Source organism: Scyliorhinus torazame, chromosome 4 (genome assembly GCF_047496885.1).
Source record: "Scyliorhinus torazame isolate Kashiwa2021f chromosome 4, sScyTor2.1, whole genome shotgun sequence".
NCBI lineage: Eukaryota > Metazoa > Chordata > Chondrichthyes > Carcharhiniformes > Scyliorhinidae > Scyliorhinus > Scyliorhinus torazame.
In genome coordinates this window covers 319,008,992-319,024,928 of record NC_092710.1, presented here as the reverse complement: position 1 = coordinate 319,024,928, position 15,937 = coordinate 319,008,992, and the positions used below count along the sequence as shown (strand labels likewise).

The 15,937-nt window shown below is 45.3% G+C and overlaps 1 protein-coding gene across 14 annotated transcripts in view; it reads right to left on the bottom strand.

The window, feature by feature from the left end:
• Positions 1-15,937, bottom strand: part of rbks (ribokinase) — a 269,106-nt gene that overhangs the window by 93,703 nt on the left and 159,466 nt on the right. For 13 of the 14 annotated variants that reach the window (XR_011940817.1, XR_011940818.1, XR_011940820.1 and 10 more), the window contains one exon: positions 9,172-9,360. The exons of the other annotated variant lie outside the window; for it this stretch is intronic. Coding sequence is in view for 8 of the 13 variants with exons in the window: in XM_072500141.1 (XP_072356242.1) it covers positions 9,172-9,360 (189 nt within the window). In the remaining 5 variants the exon portion in view is untranslated. The remainder of the gene's footprint in view (positions 1-9,171; positions 9,361-15,937) is intronic. 14 annotated transcript variants of the gene reach the window in all.

Sequence of the window (15,937 nt, the reverse complement as noted above, 5' to 3'; positions counted from 1 at the left end):
CCTACTTTGCACGGCCACAAACGAGACCCCTCATGTCCACTTATTTGTTTTCCCTAGGAGATCCACCTCAGGGGCCTCACTTCCGTCCTGGCTGAAGACACCGGGGCCAGTCCTACTCAGAAAACACGTCAGGAGCCATAAGTCCGATCCTCTGATTGAGAGGGTCCAGCTCCTACACTCCAACCCCCAGTGTGCTTATATCAAACACCCCGATGGCCTTCAGCAATCAGAGCTCTCAACAGGATCCTGTTCATAATAAAATTATAAACTTTAACTTCAACCTTAATTGATCTCTGATGTAAAATCTACAAATCAACATCTGAAAGGCTCCACTGACTAACATCTCTAATTAGAAAGTGCTGATTAATTCATGTTCATCTCACTCCATGACCTGGCGCCCGCCGGTTCCACCACTACCACCACCGTCCCTCCACCATATCCCGCCTAACCTACCATGACCAGCACCCCCGCCCCTATACAGCTCCCGCGCTCCTTCCCGCCCACCATCCCCCCTTCACCGATCCACAGGAATGAAGCTCCAGAAGAGACCCTCCCGGAGTCCACGACTGTACCCGCACCGGCGCCCTCGCTACCAATGCCAGCACGGACGAGCTCGACACCCGGGCCAGCAACAACGCCAGAGCTTCGGCGATCACAGCGCACAATCCATGCACGGACCGGCTGAACTTATAAACCGGTCACCACTGCCGGACTTCACTTTTTTAACGGGGTGCATGTGGTGAATGTATTATGCCAATAATCCACCATTGTATTTGTATCTGTGTTGTTGCCCTTGTATTTGTATCTGTGCTATGCTGTTGCCCTTGTAGGCTCCTCCTATGGGCCATTGTATGGCATTATCAATAGGGGAACATGTTGGGGCCTGTATCTCCTCCCCTTGAAGGGAGGTATAAAGAGCAGTCGACCTGTAGGCGGTTCTCAGTATTGGATCAGTCGCAGGCAGGCACTGTTCTAAGTTGATTAAAGCCACAGTTTACTTCTACTCCCGTCTCGAGTGAATTGATGGTCGCATCAGTACCATTATTTCATAAGGGTTGTAAGGATAACCCGGGTAATTATAGGCCAGTGACCTGATGTAGTATTACTGGGCGGCGAATGTGGAGAAGGTACAGAGCTGGGTCAGAGGGGTTGACTCCAGATGGATCAGAATGGAGAAGAGTTTGAACAAAGAACAAAGAAAAATTACAGCACAGGAACAGGCCCTTCGGCCCTCCAAGCCTGCGCTGATCCAAATCCTCTGTCTAAAACTGTCGCCTATTTTCTAAGGATCTCTATCCCTCTGCTCCCTGCCCATTCATGTATCTGTCTAGATACATCTTAAATGACATTATCGTGCCCGCCTCTACCACCTCCGCCGGCAATACGTTCCAGGCACCCACCGCCCTCTGCGTTAAGATCTTTCCGCGCATATCTCCCTTAAACTTTTCCCCTCTCACCTTGAACTCGTGACCCCTAGTAATTGAGTTCCCCACTCTGGGAAAAAGCTTCTTGCTATCCACCCTGTCTGTACCTTTCATGATTTTGTAGACCTCAATGAGGTCCCCCCTCAACCTCCGTCTTTCTAATGAAAATAATCCTAATCTACTCAACCTCTCTTCATAGCTAGCGCCCTCCTTACCAGGTAACATCCTGGTGAACCTCCTCTGCACCTTCTCCAAAGTATCCACATCCTTTTGGTAATGTGGCGACCAGAACTGTACGCAGTATTCCAAATGTTGCTGAACCAAAGTCTTATACAACTGTAACATGACCTGCCAACTCTTGTACTTTGGATAGGGGGTTGCGACAACGCCGCTCCTGACGGTCCTGGGGCGATACACAGGGAGTCCGGTAGTAATAGCTTTGTTGAGAATTTGGAGGCAGTTTCGACAGCACTTCGGGTTGGAGGCAGGGTCAAGGGAAATGCCGATTCGGGGGAACCATAGATTTGAGCCAGGGAAGTGGGATGGAAATTTTCGGAGATGGGAGGAGAAAGGAATTAGGACACGAAAAGATTTGTTTCTTGGGGGTCGTTTTGCGGGATTGAAGGAGCTGGGAGCGAATTATGGGCTGGTGTAGGGGGAAATATTTAGATACATGCAGGTTCGAGACTTTGCCAGAAAGGAGATACAGAGCTTCCCAGTAGAGCCGGCTTCCACATTGCTGGAGGAGGTGTTGACGACAGGGGGACTGGGGTAGTATCAGCAGTTTACGGGGCTATTTTGGAGGAGGAGAAGGTGTCGCTAGAAGGGATCAAGGCAAAGTGGAAGAGTTGGGAAAGGGTATGGAGGAAGGGTTCTGGTGTGAGATGCTTCGGAGGGTGAATGCCTCCACCTCACGTGTGAGGTTGGGGCTGATACAGCTTAAGGTGGGGGCCCTGCAAACCACGAATATATGTTTTGGTCCTGTCCAAAGCTGGAGGATTACTGGAAGGAGGTTTTTAGGGTAATCTCTAAAGTGGTGCACGTGAAACTGGACCCGGGCCCTCGGGAGTCCATATTCGGGGTGTCAGACCAGCCGGGATTGGAAACGGGCGTGGAGGCAGATGTTGTAGCCTTCGCCTTGTTGATCGCCTGAAGGCGGATCCTGTTAGGGTGGAGATCAACCTCTCCACCCTGTGCCCTGGCGTGGTGGGGGGACCTGCTGGAATTCTTGATGCTTAAAAAGGTCAAATTTGAACTGAGGGGAAGGATGGAGGGGCTCTACAATTCATGGCGTTATTCATTATGCACTTTCGAGAATTGGATCACATCGAACATTAGAGGGGGGTGGCTGGGAGATGTTGGGGAGAGAGGGACGTATGTGTTAATGGTGACTGTGGGTGATTCCTGATTCCTTTTTGTCATTTGTTTATGTTAACATGCGGGTTTGGTGGGAGGATAGGATCGTTGTTTTTGATATGGGGATTGACATTACATTCATTACTGATTATTGTTTATTGTTGGGTGTAAATTTGGGAGAAAATTAGGGAGCATAAGATGGGAACAGAAACTGTCAGGGAAAGGCACAAATGAAAAGTGGAGCTTGTTCAAGGATAAAATACTGCGTGTCCTTGATAGGCATGTCCCTGTCAGGCAGGGAGGAAATGGCCGTGTGAGGGAACCATGGTTCACAAAAGAGGTTGAATGTCTTGTCAAGAGGAAAAAGGAAGAGTATGTAAGGATGAGAAAACAAGGTTCAGTAGGGTCGCTTGAGGGTTACAAGGTAGCAAGGAATGAGCTGAAAGAAGGGCTTAGGAGAGCTAGGAGGGGGCATGAGAAGTCCTTGGCGGGTCGGATCAAGGAAAACCCCAAGGCTTTTTACTCTTATGTGAGAAATAAAAGAATGGCCAGGGTGAGGGTAGGGCCGGTCAAGGACAGTAGTGGGAACTTGTGCATGGACATGGAGTCAGAAGAAATAGGAGAGGCGTTGAATGAATACTTTTCTTCAGTGTTCACAAAGGAGAGGGGCCATGTTTTTGAGGATGAGAGTGTGATTCAGGTGGGTAGGCTGGAGGAAGTGGATGTTCTGAGGAAGGATGTATTAGCAATTTTGAAAATTCTGAGGGTTGACAAGTCCCCTAGGCCAGATGGGATATACCCAAGGGTTCTTTGGGAGGCAAGGGTTGAGATTGCAGAGCCTTTGGCTTTGATCTTTGGGTCCTTGCTGTCCACGGGAATAGTGCCAGAGGACTGGAGAGTGGCAAATGTTGTTCCTCTGTTCAAGAAAGGGAATAGGAATGACCCTGGTAATTATAGGCCAGTTAGTCTTACTTTGGTGGTTGGGAAGATAATGGAAAAGGTCCTGAAGGATAGGATTTATGACCATTTGGAAAGATGCAGCTTAATCTGGGATAGTCATCACGGATTTGTGAAGGGTCGGTCTTGCCTCACAAATTTGATTGAATTCATTGAAGAGGTAACTAAGTGTGCAGATGAAGGTTGAACAGTTGATGTCGTATACATGGATTTTAGTAAGGCGTTTGATAAGTTCCCCATGGTCGGCTCATGAAGAAAGTAAGGAGGTGTGGGATACAGGGAAATTTGGCCAATTGGATAAGTAACTGGCTAGCACATAGAAGACAGAGGGTGGTGGTGGATGGAAAATTTTCAGACTGGAGATCAGTTACCAGTGGTGTACCACAGGGATCAGTGCTGGGTCCTCTGCTATTTGTGATTTTTATCAATGACTTGGAGGAGGGGGCTGAACGGTGGGTCAGTAAATTTGCTGATGACACCAAGATTAGGGTAGCACGGTAGCATTGTGGATAGCACAATTGCTTCACAGCTCCAGGGTCCCAGGTTCGATTCCGGCTTGGTTCACTGTCTGTGCGGAGTCTGCACATCCTCCCCGTGTGTGCGTGGGTTTCCTCCGGGTGCTCCGGTTTCCTCCCACAGTCCAAAGATGTGCAGGTTAGGTGGATTGGCCGTGATAAATTGCCCTTAGTGTCCAAAATTGCCCTTAGTGTTGGGTGGGGTTACTGGGTTATGCAAATAACGTGGAGGTGGTGACCTTGGGCAGGTGCTCTTTCCAAGAGCCGGTGCAGACTCGATGGGCCCAATGGCCTCCTTCTGCACTGTAAATTCTATGATAATCTATGATAATTGGTGGAGTAGTGGATGAGGTGGAGGGCTGTTGTAGGCTGCAAAGAGACATTGATAGGATGCAGAGCTGGGCCGATAAATGTCAGATGAAGTTTAACCCTAATAAGTGCAAGGCGATTCATTTTGGTAGAAAAAATTTGAATGCGGATTACAGGGTCAACGACAGGGTTCTGAGGAATGTGGAGGAACAGAGAGATCTTGGGGTTCATGTCCACAGATCTCTGAAGGTTGCCACACAAGTGGATAGAGCCGTGAAGAAGGCATATAGTGTGTTAGCGTTTATTAACAGGGGGCTTGAGTTTAAGAGCCGCGGGGTTATGCTGCAACTATACATGACCCTGGTGAGACCACATTTGGAGTATTGTGTGCAGTTCTGGCCACCTCATTATTGGAAGGATGTGGAAGCATTGGAAAGGATGAAAAGGAGATTTACCAGGATGCTGCCTGGTTTGCAGGATAGGTCTTATGAGGAAAGGTTGAGGGAGCTAGGGCTTTTCTCTTTGGAGCGGAGGAGGTTTAGAGGCAACTTAATAGAGGTTTATAAGATAATGAGGGGGATTGATAGAGTGGACGTTCAGAGACTATTTCCTCGGGTGGATGTAACTGTTGCAAGGGGGCATAACTATAAGATTCAGGTTGGGAGATATAGGAGGGATGTCCGAGGTAGGTTCTTTACTCAGAGAGTGGTTAGGGTGCGGAATGGACTGCCTGCTGTGATAGTGGAGTCGGACACTTTAGGAACTTTCAAGCAGTTATTGGATAGGCACATGGAGCACACCAGAATGACAGGGAGTGGGATAGCTTGATCTTGGTTTCGGACAATGCTCGGCACAACATCGAGGGCCGAAGGGCCTGTTCTGTGCTGTACTGTTCTATGTAAAATGTGAAAAAGGAGAATAAAAATATATTTTTTTTAAAACGAAAAAAAAATTATAGGCCAGTGAGCATGACCTCAGTGATAATGAAATTGTTGGAAAAGGTTCTCACAGATAGGATCTATGCACAGTTGGAAGTGAATGGTCTAATTCATAGATTTTATCATAGACGGTAAAGTGCAGAAGGAGGCCATTCGGCCCATCGGGTCTGCACCGGCTCTTGGAAAGAGCACCCTACCCAAGCCCACACTTCCACCCGATCCCCATAACCCAGTAACCCCACCCAACACGAAGGGCAATTTGGGACACTAAGGGCAATTTAGCATGACCAATCCACCTAACCTGCACATCTTTGGACTGTGGGAGGAAACCGGAGCACCCGGAGAAAACCCACGCACACACGGGGAGAACGTGCAGACTCCACACAGACAGTGACCCAAGCCGGGAATCGAACCGGAGACCCTGGAGCTGTGAAGCAATCATGCTAACCACTATGCTACCATGCTGATTAGTGACAGACAGCATGGTTTTGTACGAGGGAGGTCATGTCTCACTAATTTAATTGAGTTTTTTGAGGAGGTGACAAAAATGATTGACGAGGGAAGGGCTGTGGATGTTGTCTACATGGACTTTAGTAAAGCCTTTGATCAGGTCTCTCATGGCAGGTCGGTGCAAAAGATTAAATCACATGAGGTCAGGGGTGAACTAGCTAGATGGATTCAGAACTGGCTTGGCCATAGAAGACAGAGGGTAGCAGTGGAAGGGTGTTTTTCTGAATGGAGGTCTGTAACTAGTGGTGTTTCGCAGGGATTAGTATTGGGACCTCTGCTCTTTGTAATATATATAAATGACTTGGAAGAAAATATGGCGGGTCTGATTAGCAAGTTTGCGGATGATACTAAGACTGTAGGAGTTGCAGATAGTAATGAAGATTGTTAGAGAATACAACAGGATATAGATAGGTTTCAAAATTGGGCAGAGAAATGGCAGAAGCGAGGTGATGCATTTTGGCAAATCCAATTTAGGTGGGAGCTATAAAATAAATGGCAGAACCATCAGGAGCACAGAGACACAAAGAGAATGGCAGTACAGGTGGAAATGGTGGTAAAGAAAGCATATGACATGCTTGCTTTCATAGGACGGGATATAGAGTATAAAAGCTCGAAAATTATGTTACAGTTATATAGAACGTTGGTTAGGCCACATTTGGAATACTGTGTCCAATTCTAGACACCGCACTACTAGGAGGGCATGGAGGCTTTGGAGAGAGTACAGAAAAGGTTTACCAGGATGTTGCCTGGTATGGAGGGTATTAGCTGTGAGGAGAGATTGAATAAACTGGAATTGTTCTGCCTACGGAGGCTGAGGGGCGACCTGATAGAAGTTTATAAAATTATTAGGGATATAGATAGGGTGAACAATTGGAGGCTTTTCCCCCCCAAGGTGGAATTGAAAATTACAAAGGGGCACATGTTCAAGATGAGGGGGGGGAAGGTTCAGTGGAGATGTGCGGGGAATGTTTTTTACACAGAGGGTGGTGGTGGTCTGGTCTGCACTGCCAAGTGAGGTGGTTGAGGCAGATACGTTAGCGACCTTTAAGACTTATCTGGATAGGTACATGAACAGACAGGACACGTGATCGGCGCAGGCGCAGTGGGCCAAATGGCCTGTTCCTGTGCTGTACTGCTCTTGTTCAACTATCCGCAAACTGCATACATACAGTACTGAACCAAACTTAAAAATGCCGACAGATTCATTCCACGTCATTATCTTGTGGCAACAAAGTCTGCCACATGTGGGAAACTTCTAACAGGAGCTCTTCACCTGTGGAACACTTTGAACCAAGAATTGTAAAAAGCACAGGAGACAAAGCACAAAGACAATACATATATATATTTTAAAATTTCATTTAACATTCTAATATTGTGCAGACAATTCCTCCGCCTTAAACATTATAGCGTACAGATTTGTAGGATGGGAAAAGTTTGCAACTGCATAGTCCTTTCAAGCTGTATTTTATATTGCTAGCACTTCTTAGTCACTAAGTTTGTTACACTATCCACATAAAACAGTAAGAAGTCTTACAACACCAGATTAAGACAGAGAATCCTTAATGATCCTGAAATAAAAGCACCCATTTCTCAGTTCTGATGAACAGTCAGACCTGAAGTATTGGGTCGCATTATCAGGTGACTGTGAGGGTCAGGATCTGGAGTAAGTTTGATTCAAAATCATAGTTTAGGGTCATCTCAACATCCCGGTGCGTCGGGGACAATTTGAGATTTTCAACGGGTTGGCCAGGCGGAGGGAATGGGAAACCTGCTTGCTGTAAATTAGTGGATTTTAATGAGCCAACTAGTGCCAGGTCGTGCATTGTGCCTTAACTTGATGTCCATGGCCATTTACTTCAGTGTTTCAGCTCCTGGTCTTCTAAGGAGTTGTCTGCTCTATCCCCAAGAAGGTTGCTGCCTCCCTTTGTGACTGGCACCTCTTGGAGATGCTCACCATCATTAATTGGGTGCCAAATTCACCTCCAGTCCAATTATGACATTTAAATATTAAAATAGCACTGCAAGAGCAACAAAGTTGAGGCATGCGGTTGGGACCCAGATTGGGTGTTGGGTTTCTGTCCGTGCTTTGAAAATCCCCATCAACTTGTGCTGCCAGGCCTGCTGAGCAGTTCCAGTATTTTCTGGAGTTACCCGAGGTGGAATTTAATCGCTCCCGGCGAGGAGTTTAGAGTTGGGGGCAGCTTGTGATTGGATGGGGAATGTGGATTTTATAACCATTTCTAGTTTATTTGGATGGGGGAACCACAAACTAAAATCTCTGCAATCCACAAGTTTCAAAGAAATTAATAAGGAAATACCAACGATGATTACTCATTCTTCCAATTTGTTTGTACAATAATGAGCTGAATAGTTATGCCCTCTCTTTCAAGTTTTCAAGTAAGGTAGACTAAGTTTAAAAGAAAAATCTTGAAGAGATTGCTCCTGAAATGTCTCGGGTTTGTTTGTCCTTACAAGTGAGGAAGGCTTTCTGTTCTTGCTGGTTAACCTGGCTTAATTCTGCTCTGCCTTCCCTAGCATATATTTTCATCACCTTACATGCAACTTAACAGCTAACAAATTGTACCCATCTGAGGCCTGTTGGGAGACCCAATGGGCATACATAAAAGGATAGTTTCTATTTTAAACCAGTTGCAACACATCAAGACAAATTAATCGCCCATTTGGTGTTAGCTGAATCAAGGGAGTCCTGTGAATTGGAGTAATGCTAAATCTCCAAAAGGAACAGTACACACAAGAAATGCTTTGGAGGTGGAGGGGAACATTGGGATTCAAAGAAAGAGAAGGCAAGTTTGACTAGTCTGAAAGAAGCAATCAATTGAGACAATGAAAATTTTGAGTAATTTAAAATATGCACAGGTTGTAAACTTCCATCCCTTTTATTACAGTCCCTTAGCTCCAGGCAAACTGCTCAGCTATGCATTATTCTCAGAAGGGTTTTTGTAATTTGAAATTTCATCTAACTTCTTGTTTGCAATAAAAGTTGAAGCCTTTGAACTGTGAATTGTCAAGGAATGCAAGAATGATATCATGTTTAACCACAAAATAGTCTCCATCCTCTGGTCAGAGGTTTGTATGATTAGTCATAGCGCTTTGTTCTTTCAATTAAGCCCTGGGGCAAAGCTGTTAAATCACAAAGCATACCGTAGTATCCACTGCCTTTACTTTTTTTGTGGGAATGTAGTGAGGAGTCCGCTTGTCCCGTGACATCAGCACACTGCCCTCTGCTCCCAAAGTGATGATCACAGATCCGCATCCCTTCTCCAACAGTACGGAGCCTGCCTTTCCAGCATTCTCCACGTTGCAAACTTCAATGCCGGTTAAAATCTCGGCCTGCAACAAAACAACAGGATGCTTGCTATGATTTGAAAAATTTCCCCTTCCGTGGCACTTTCCTCCTTTACAGGCCACTTGTACATGCAAGGGCCCCTATTGCACAGATTTAAAAGGGAAGACTACAAATACTTGAAGATTGAAATAAAAGTACAACACACAAATATTTGATAACTTTAAATAAGTACACTGTTTTGTGAATAACCCTCACAAATTGATGGTGGTTAAAACATGAAACATTAGCACAACATATCTTTACTTCTTTCAGTTGCAGTACTAGCCAATGGTTTACATGGGAGCTTTCTTCCAATGATGTGTCAGCATTGAAGCATGTGGGACTTCACCTGAGGCGGTAGTTTTTGGTTTCACCAATTTCAAAAGGGGCAAAGTTGAGGTCATTGTGGAATCTAAGAACAGACGCTTTCCCGACTGATCAGTTGCAGACTGCTATTCTTCTTCAAGGATTACATGCTCCATACTACAGTAGCAAGGATTGGGCATGTAGATACATTCCCTTCCCCTCCCTCACCCACAGAAACAAAGCTATTGAATATACAATCTAAAACTTTCTTTTAGATCCACACGAACAAAGAGAGAAATTCCTGATTTAGTCACACTCATCTGTCTTCCAATTCTCATTCTAATCTGTGAAGAACCTAAGGGTATTCGCTATAAAAACTGAACTTTTTGTTGCTGTTGCTTATTTCTGTGACAGCTTCACCCCACTGCCCTTTACTAAAAGAGATAAAGTTGGGCTGGATTGTCCATTGCGTGTCTGCCCCAATACTGCTGCTAGCAAGGATGAGAGAATTTGGCCGCGCCATTTGGTAGCGGTGGGATTCTCCACTCCTACTACTTGTCAGTGGGATTTCCATTGAAGCTGGGAAACCCACGGGTGGGGGTGTGCTGCCAGTGGGACCAGAGAATCAAGCTGCCAACGAACGGCCGGAGAATCCCGCCCAAACATTTACAGTGTCAAAAGCTTTAGTGAGCCTCATGTCAGTAGTAGGGAAGTTGCTGGAGTCCATTATCAAGGATTTAATAGCACAGCATTTAGACAGCAGTGAGGTAATCAAACAAAGTCCCCCATGGATTTACGAATGGAAAATCATGCTTGAACTAGAATTCTTTGAAGCTATATCTAGTAGAGTTGACCAGGGAGAATTGGTGGATTTGGTTTATTTAGACTTTCAGTTGGCTTTTGACAATGTCTCACATAGCAGAATAATATGTAAAGTTAAAGCACATGGGATTACGGGTAGTGTCTTGAGATAGATAAAAAGCTGGTTAGCAGACAGGATTAGCAAAAAGATGGAATAAATGGCTCTTTTTCAGATTGGCAGGCAGTGACTAGTTCGGTTCAAAGAACAAACAAAGAACAAAGAAATGTACCGCAGGGATCTGTGCTAGGATCTCAACTGTTCACATTATATATTCATGATTTGGACGAGGGAACTAAATGTATGTTCTCCAAATTTGCAGATGATATAAAGTTGGGTGGGAGGTTCAGCTGTGAGGAGGAGTAGAGGTGCTTCCATGAGATTTAGACAGGCTGCGTGAATTGGCACATGCATGGCAGGTGCAGTATAATGTGGATAAATGTGAGGTTATCCGCTTCGGGAACAAAAATAGGAAAGCAGATTATTATTTGAATGAGTGTAAATTGAGAGAGGTAGATACTCAGTGAGACGGTGCCCTCGCTGAAAGTACAGCAGGCATTAAAGAAGGCAAATGGTATGTTAGCCTTCATAGCAAGGTTTTGAGTGAATAGAGATGTTTTACTGCAATTGTATAGGGCATTGGTGAGGCCACACCTGGAGTATTGTGTGCAGTTGTGATCTCCTTAACTGAGGGAGGATGATCTTGCTATGGAGGGAGTGCTGCAAAGGTTTACCAGGCTGATTCCCGGGATAACGGGACAGTCATATGAGGAGAGTCTCGTCGGTTAGGATTATATTCATTGGAGTTTAGTCAAGGCAGAGGGGATCTCATAGAAACTTATAAAATTCTAACAGGATAAGACAGGGTAGATTCAGAAAGAATGTTACCGATGTTGGGGGATTCCAGAACTAGGGGTCATGGTTTGAAGATAAGGGGTAAACCTTTTAGGACTGAGGTGAGGAGAAATTTCTTCACCCAGAGAGTGTTGAATCTGTGGAATTCACTGCCACAGAAAGTAGTTGAGGCCAAAACATTGTGTATTTTCAAGAAGGAATTAGATATAGCTTTTGATGCTAAAGGGATCAAGGGATATGGGGGAAGGCGGGATTCAGGGTGTTGAACTTGGTGATCAGCCACGATCATTTTCAAAAATAAGTTTAGAGTATCCAATTCTTTTCTTTTCCAATTAAGGGGCAATTTATCATTGCCAATCCACTTACACTGCACATCTTTGAGTTGTGGGGGTGAGACACGGAGAGAATGTGCAAATTCCACACGGATAGTGACCCGGGGCTGGTATTGAACCCGGATATTTGGCGCCGTGAGGCAGCAGTGCTAACCACTGGCCACCATGCCAACCCGATCAGCCATGATCATAAGGAATGGTAGAAGGGTCGAATGGCCTCCTCCTGCTTGTAGATTCTATGTTTCTACGTACATGTCGGTGCTGTTAACAGATTTATCAACATAGGAGCGAATGGATGGGAGGGAGAGGAAAAGACAATAGAAATACAAGTGTGCTTTCAACTGGGGGTGGGGCGGCAGAAAGCGGAAATGGGGAAACCGAAGGGCAGAAAATAAAAACACACACAGCATTTTCCATGACAATTGGCAGCAGCTGGATTGATACAGCAATGTCTGTGTACCATCAAAATGATATGTTGCATTGTTCATTTGAATTGTTGCAGTGAAATGTCAGCCACAATAAACACAAAGTGGTACAGTCACCATTGGAATAAAGGTAAAAGAAAAAAGGGAATATCTGACAGAGACTATTGTTAATATGGTTACATTCGCATTGCTGAGCTTTGAAATGAGTTTTAGTGCATTGGTGCCATCATCATTCCCCTATACACTGGTATTTACAAGGCCTTTCCACTCATTTGCTGTGATGACGTGGAGCTGATTTAATACACATGTTGGCATTTACAACCACTAGCGTCAAAGCAGAGAGGTGAATTTCCCTTCCCTTTTTATTTAAAAGGACAATAGCTGTGAGGCTGTCATGAAGTCTGTGCGTCGTTACCACCTAAATAAAAAGCTAATGAAGTATCATAAATCTTGCCATCAAGGTTGTTCGTGCAACAGTTGCTAGGCATCTGACCATAACAGTGTTCCTTTACATCAGACTTGTTACCGATTTTCTCCAGCAAAGTACTTAACCAAGAAAGATTTGTTGAGAAAAGCATTCGGTGCACTCGTATGCCAAATGTAATAAATGCTAATTAGCAGCACGTCATATGTGAAGGTCAGTGCTTTTTCTTAGTTGGTTTACTGACACATTTTGAATCATCCTGAAGAAAATATTTAGTCAGATTTATCAAAATGAAATCTCCAATTTTCCACAAGTCATTAGTTACTACACATGTCGAGTGCAGCTGTCATTTTAAAATGTCAGATAAGTTGCTCGTCACCATGGCGAGTCAGTGGCTGTGCCGGAATGGCTTGAGGAGGGGAGGAGCACCAAAGCATGAAATCTTATATTCAACTTGATTGCATTGATGTTTTAAGCTAACAAATTAAATTTGTGTTCAGCTGGTGGAAATCCCCGAAACAGAGCACAACCAGTCCAAAGAGGGAACTTTCTTAGGGGCAATACCCCGTGAGTGAAATAACCTCAAGGAAATTTCCCCCCTTCGGTCACCCCTAAAAAAGAGGGACTACAGATATGGTCTTGGAACAAAAAGAGGCTGAAAGAAAGATTTACATTTAAAATGTGCATTTCCATGACCTGGGGTCATCTCAAAGCATTCTATAGCCAATTAAATTCTTTTGAAGTGTAATCAATGTTGTAATGTAGGAAGCATAACAGTCAATTTATGCTTAGCAAGTTTTCACAAACAGCAGCTTGATAATGGGCACGATTTAATGGAAACATTTCTAAGTGTCATTTTGGACATGTTTTGCGGGATGTTTCTAGACGGTCAGTTGGCGAGACCATGGCCCGTATTTAGTGCCGAAAATGAGCCCCCACGAGTTTCTAACAATTACTGTCTGTCTTGCCATCTAATTCTCCAGATTCGCACCTCAGCGTCTTGCTGCTAACATGGGGAGCTGCTTTCATTTTTATTAATTTATTTTTGATAAACGTAGTGTATTGTTTTCCAATTTAAGTGGCAATTTAGCATGGCCAATCTACCTACCTTGCACATCTTTGGGTTGTGTGGGGTGACACCCACGCAGATACGGGAAGAATGTGCAAACTTCGCACGGACAGTGACCCAGGGCCGTGATTGAACCTGGGACCTCGGCGTCGTGGGGCAGTAGTGCGAACCACTGCGCCACTGTCCTGCTCGGGGAGCTGTTTTTAAACACTACCTCACCACTCACTTCCAGTCACCACACGCGCATGGTAGCACGCAGACCTATCCCTGATTTGGGAATGCCAACCAGGACAGGTTTATCAACGTCATCGATGTGAGTCGGGACACCCTGTTCCCACAAGGGAGTCGGAGGACCAGCAACAAAGTCACCAATATTGCCAGGGAGGCAGTCTCTGTCAGTGCAGCCAGCATGCCCAGGAGGAAGTCCCCGTCAGTGCAGGCAACATAACAAGGATGACCAGCATCCAGTGTCGGAAGATGACAGTGATCTCCACATGAAATGAAAAAATGAAAATGAAATGAAAATCGCTTGTCACAAGTAGGCTTCAAATGAAGTTACTGTGAAAAGCCCCTAGCCGCCACATTCCGGCACCTGTTCGGGGAGGCTGTTACGGGAATCGAACCGTGCTGCTAGCCTGCTTTGGTCTGCTTTCAAAGCCAGCGATTTAGCCCTGTGCTAAACAGCCCCTCATGGATACGTTACTGCTTCTCTGCGACATTTCAGCAAATGTATAGCTGTGTGGAGGAGTCCCAAAGGATATGAGTGCATGTATGTCAACAATGTGTGACACGGAGGCCAACACTGCGAGGCTGGCAACCGCAGTGGAAAGCCTGCAGCACGAGGTCAACGTCTTGAAAGGTGGTGTCAAAGGCACGGTTCAGTCTGTAACGACCATGGCTGAGGGTCTCAACATCATGTTCCAGTCGCTGAGGGTCATGTCCCAAGCACAGGTGGACATTGCCGAGGCATTGCAAAGCATGCCTCAGTCACTGAGGAGCATCGCTGAGGGCGTCACCACCATGGTACAGACAATGGGGAGCTGCCAGGACTGGCAGAGCCAGATGACTCAGAGGCCTCTGGAGCTCACTCTAGCTGCCCTCCGTCCCAGGCAGACCCCCAGGGCCTTACAGGCACCATCAGGGAGGAGGATGCGCTGGAGGCTAACTTGGAGCCTGCCACCAATGAGACGACGGTGGACTCTAATTTTCCAAATCGCCCCTCCTGACACTGACGCATCTCAAAGGCAGCAGGCAGAACAGGTATGGCACAGCCATATTGACACTATTAAGTCGGCCGGGCCCTCCGGCTCCAGGCCCTCCAGGGAACGTCCACCAGGGGCATCAAAGGCCACAGAGCACGAAAAGCAGCAGGCTGCCTCCACCTCTGATGAGCATCCTGGGGACACACCTAGACATGGCACTAGGCCACATGAGATCAATAAGATTGAGGAACACTGCGGCATCCGGCTATCGGCAGAAGGTTGTAAGGCGTACACCAGGACAGTCACACATAAGGGTAGTTCCAGGAGAGTCTAGGTGACTCAGTCAGTAACTTGGTCTATATAGCATTTTGATTGTTACTTTAGCACGTGTACATCAATAAATCAATATTCTAGCTAAGTCACCAGCAATTCTCTACATTCATTGCAAAGACAATGAACAAAGCAATGCCATTTTAATACTGTCTGGGAATCGAGAGTTAAAGCAATTGTGACCAATTTTCACAGAAATCAATACAAAGAAATCCTAAAGGGATTGGTGAAAAATCCTGGACTGGATCATTGTTAAAAGTGGAGCAGAAGCTTTGTTTAAAAGTGTCATTTGGAATACAAACCGCTCAGGGAAAGCGTTATTATGAAAGAAGATTTTAAAGCGTGTTTTTGGGAGTGGAGTTTGGAAACTCTGATGTGACCATCATCTGGCAGGGACTCGAGCAGAAATCCACAGGCGCTAACTTGGATTCAGAGCACAATGTGTCTATTGGACCACAATCATCTTTGTGCATTTAAAAACGACGTTTATGTTAATGAGACCATTGTAGCTTAAGATGTACTTTGTAATCCATGTTAATCTTTAAATCTGTGTGTATTTACTAATCGAAGGGGGAGTAAATGAGTATTGTATAATAATCCAACTTTTCATGTTTTTTTTCTTATTGTTAAAACAAATTAGCGATCCTGTGACTGTTCCTCCATGATTTATTTTTTTTAAAAGCATACGTTACAGACTTTTGAGGCAGGGTTCCATTCTAGAATCTTTCAATCCTGCTTTAATTGTATAATTCCCTCTGCGGTGGTCACTTCTACCTGCCT